We start from the raw sequence: 2,714 nt of genomic DNA, 5'->3' as shown, positions 1-2,714 counted from the left end.
GTTCACTGCTTTCCATACGTTTGTCTTGTCAGAAGTCACACAGAGACCGTTGGTAGGAGGTTGTTGTATCCAAGAGCTGAGGGAAGAGGCTGATGGTTAGATCAAGGCTGAGAGATTTTATGATTCACAGTGTTTAGGATTGTGTCTCTCACCTTTGAGTCAGATTACTTCCATCAACCCACTTCCATGTCCCTTCTTCAGCTCTCAGGCCGATCCAGTATCCACTGATTCCAACTTTATCGAATAACCATTTGGTTTTATTAATGTAGTCCTGAGAACAGCACAGACACACTTGTCAGTGACATGTCAACACTATAAACACACTGTGATCTACAGACTCAGTGTGTTCAGACTGACAGAAAATGCTTTTTCATTTCATATAGGCTGTTATATAAATCACATTTTCTTCATTACCTTCTCAGTGTCATTATCTATAACAGCCAAATCTGAAATCTTTCCTGTGCAGTTTTCTCGAGCTTCTTCCCAGGTTTTCTGATTAGGGGACTCAGCGTCATTAAATGCGTAACAGCTGGACTGGAAGAGGTTCCAGCCTTTCTGACAAGCATTACACACTCTTCCTGAAACAACAAAGACCAACATTTAACCAATGTGACTGTATTGTAATATTTTTATTATTGGTTATTTTGGACCTGTTTAATGGGATCTGAACATACCATTACTTTCTCTGGGGCAGTAGGCATCAATGCTCCACTGAGCACGACTGATGTTGAGCTCATTTGAGTTTCTCTCCATGTTTTGTATTTGTTGTGTTAAGTTGTTCCTCTGTGTCTTCAGGTCCTGGATTTCTGCAGTCAGGTTTGTGATCTTGCTCTCTAAGACAGCAGAGGCTTGTGTCAGGTTGGAAGTGAGAGCCAGTAGGGTCGTCTGGTTGTCTTTTAACTGCTGCAGCTTTTTGTCATCACCCGTGTTACTTAATGTAACGACTGCAAAATGAAAATAAGCTTCAGTGATATTATTATTGCAGCTTTAGTTCTGCATGGTTTCTTTCAGTCCTTTTTGAAGCTCGTACCTGACTGTTCTAGTTCAGGATTTTGGAAGTGTATGCTCTCATTGTGTTTCTTGAATTTATGAAATCAACAAATCCCATGACAGGGCTAAAACCAACAATGTGTTAGTCTGTCTCCCATTAGCTTCCGACTTCCTGCATGTCTGTGCCAATCATCTGTTGGTAATCCTGGAAACGTGTGAAGATCTCTACCCTCTCTGACTTGTATATCTGTCCCCATACCTGTGGTCATAAATATGACTGAATGTGATCTCTAAATGCATCATGATGACAGAATAACAATTTAATTCATCTTGATGTGACAAGAATGTCAGTTCAATATTCTGTATGAGATTCTCTTAAGTCAGTTTCAGCTAACATGACGTATTTTCTCACACCTAACATGACTGATGATATGTTTTAAACCTAGTGTGACTTTGACTGCTTTTGACTTTCATTTCAGATCACTGTGTGCTGTGGATTATAACCTGTGTGTTTTATAAGTATCTGCTATAAAGTAATACTTTTACAATGTTTGTGTGATCTACATCACAGAAGATGTTGTTTTGCTTAGATTCACCCTAAAATATGACTTGAGTGTGTAGAGGTTGTGACTTGCTGTTTATTAATAATTCTCTATTAATCTTTAATCACAATTGATTTTACTTTGACTATTTATGTGTTTATGACTTGATATTAGATAAGTGTGTTGTAATATTCTTCTTACTGCAGTTATCAATTAAGAATTTCATGTTTTAATTGACTTCAATGTGAAAAGTGATTTTTGAAAATGTGAATTTAGTTGGAAGTCTTATAGAGCCCATGGCCCATGTATATCCTTGCTTTGACTTATTTGCAATGTTACAATTGTGAATTATCATCTTCGACGTGACCTAAAGTTAAAAAAATTAGCTTACATTTGTTCTAGTATTTCTATGCAGAAGCAACTCAGCTTATACATGTCTTGCAAACTCTCAGCCACGAGACTTTTTTCTGCTAAACTATTAGGTGATACTTTAAGGATTTCACTGAATGGTCTTAACCAGGCAGCACATTGTGAACAACCGTCTTCTTACAGTACTGGCCTGACATGCAGTCGGTGTGAGGAAACAGTACAGTTAAGACCTCAGAGCAGTGGAAACCAAAGTCAAAGCATGAACCTGTAGCTGAAAACTGATGAGCAGAAATGTGGTCATACAGGAAACAGCTCACTAAAAAGTCAAGGTAAAGTGCTTTATGTGATACAGACAGTCATAAGAAGATTAAAATGCAAATTAAAGAAGAGAGGATGTGTGAGTGTATGTTGCAGACACACTGCCAAACAGTGGTGTCACTCAAGTGGCAAAACCACCGTCTTTGGTCGTGGCTGAGCTAATTTGGTTATGTACAGATGGTGTGGATTTGTTTCCTGACTGCACCAAGTAAACATCCCAAGTCCCTTTGTAATAGTCTTCTGTTTTCTTTCCATGATACAACAACTTACTTAACACCACACAGCTGGTCAAGAAGGCCCGACGGCGGCTGTACTTCCTGAGGAGGCTGAGGAGATTTGGCATGTCACCTAGGATCCTTTGCAACTTCTACAGCTGCATCATTGAGAGCATCTTGACCAGCTGCATCACTGTCTGGGATGGCAGCACTACTGCTAGGGAGCGCAAGCACCTGCAGAGTGGGAAAGACTGCGGAGAAGATCACTAGGACTCCACTG

The 2,714-nt window shown here is 39.6% G+C and overlaps 1 protein-coding gene across 1 annotated transcript in view; it reads right to left on the bottom strand.

Annotated features, from left to right (window-relative positions):
• The window catches only part of LOC109970083 (C-type lectin domain family 17, member A-like), a 4,500-nt gene extending 3,747 nt beyond the window's left edge, over window positions 1–753 (bottom strand). Inside the window, exons 1-4 of the mRNA XM_020617404.1 lie at window positions 675–753; window positions 415–578; window positions 153–271; window positions 7–76 (exon numbers count right to left, since the gene is read on the bottom strand). Coding sequence (XP_020473060.1) covers window positions 7–76; window positions 153–271; window positions 415–578; window positions 675–753 — 432 coding nt within the window. The remainder of the gene's footprint in view (window positions 1–6; window positions 77–152; window positions 272–414; window positions 579–674) is intronic.
• Window positions 754–2,714: the final 1,961 nt, after the last annotated feature.

The sequence above is a fragment of the Monopterus albus genome, unplaced genomic scaffold (assembly GCF_001952655.1).
Source record: "Monopterus albus unplaced genomic scaffold, M_albus_1.0 scaffold189.1, whole genome shotgun sequence".
NCBI classification, from domain to species: domain Eukaryota; kingdom Metazoa; phylum Chordata; class Actinopteri; order Synbranchiformes; family Synbranchidae; genus Monopterus; species Monopterus albus.
Note: the sequence above shows the minus strand (reverse complement) of the source record. Positions and strands in the feature narration are given on the sequence as shown.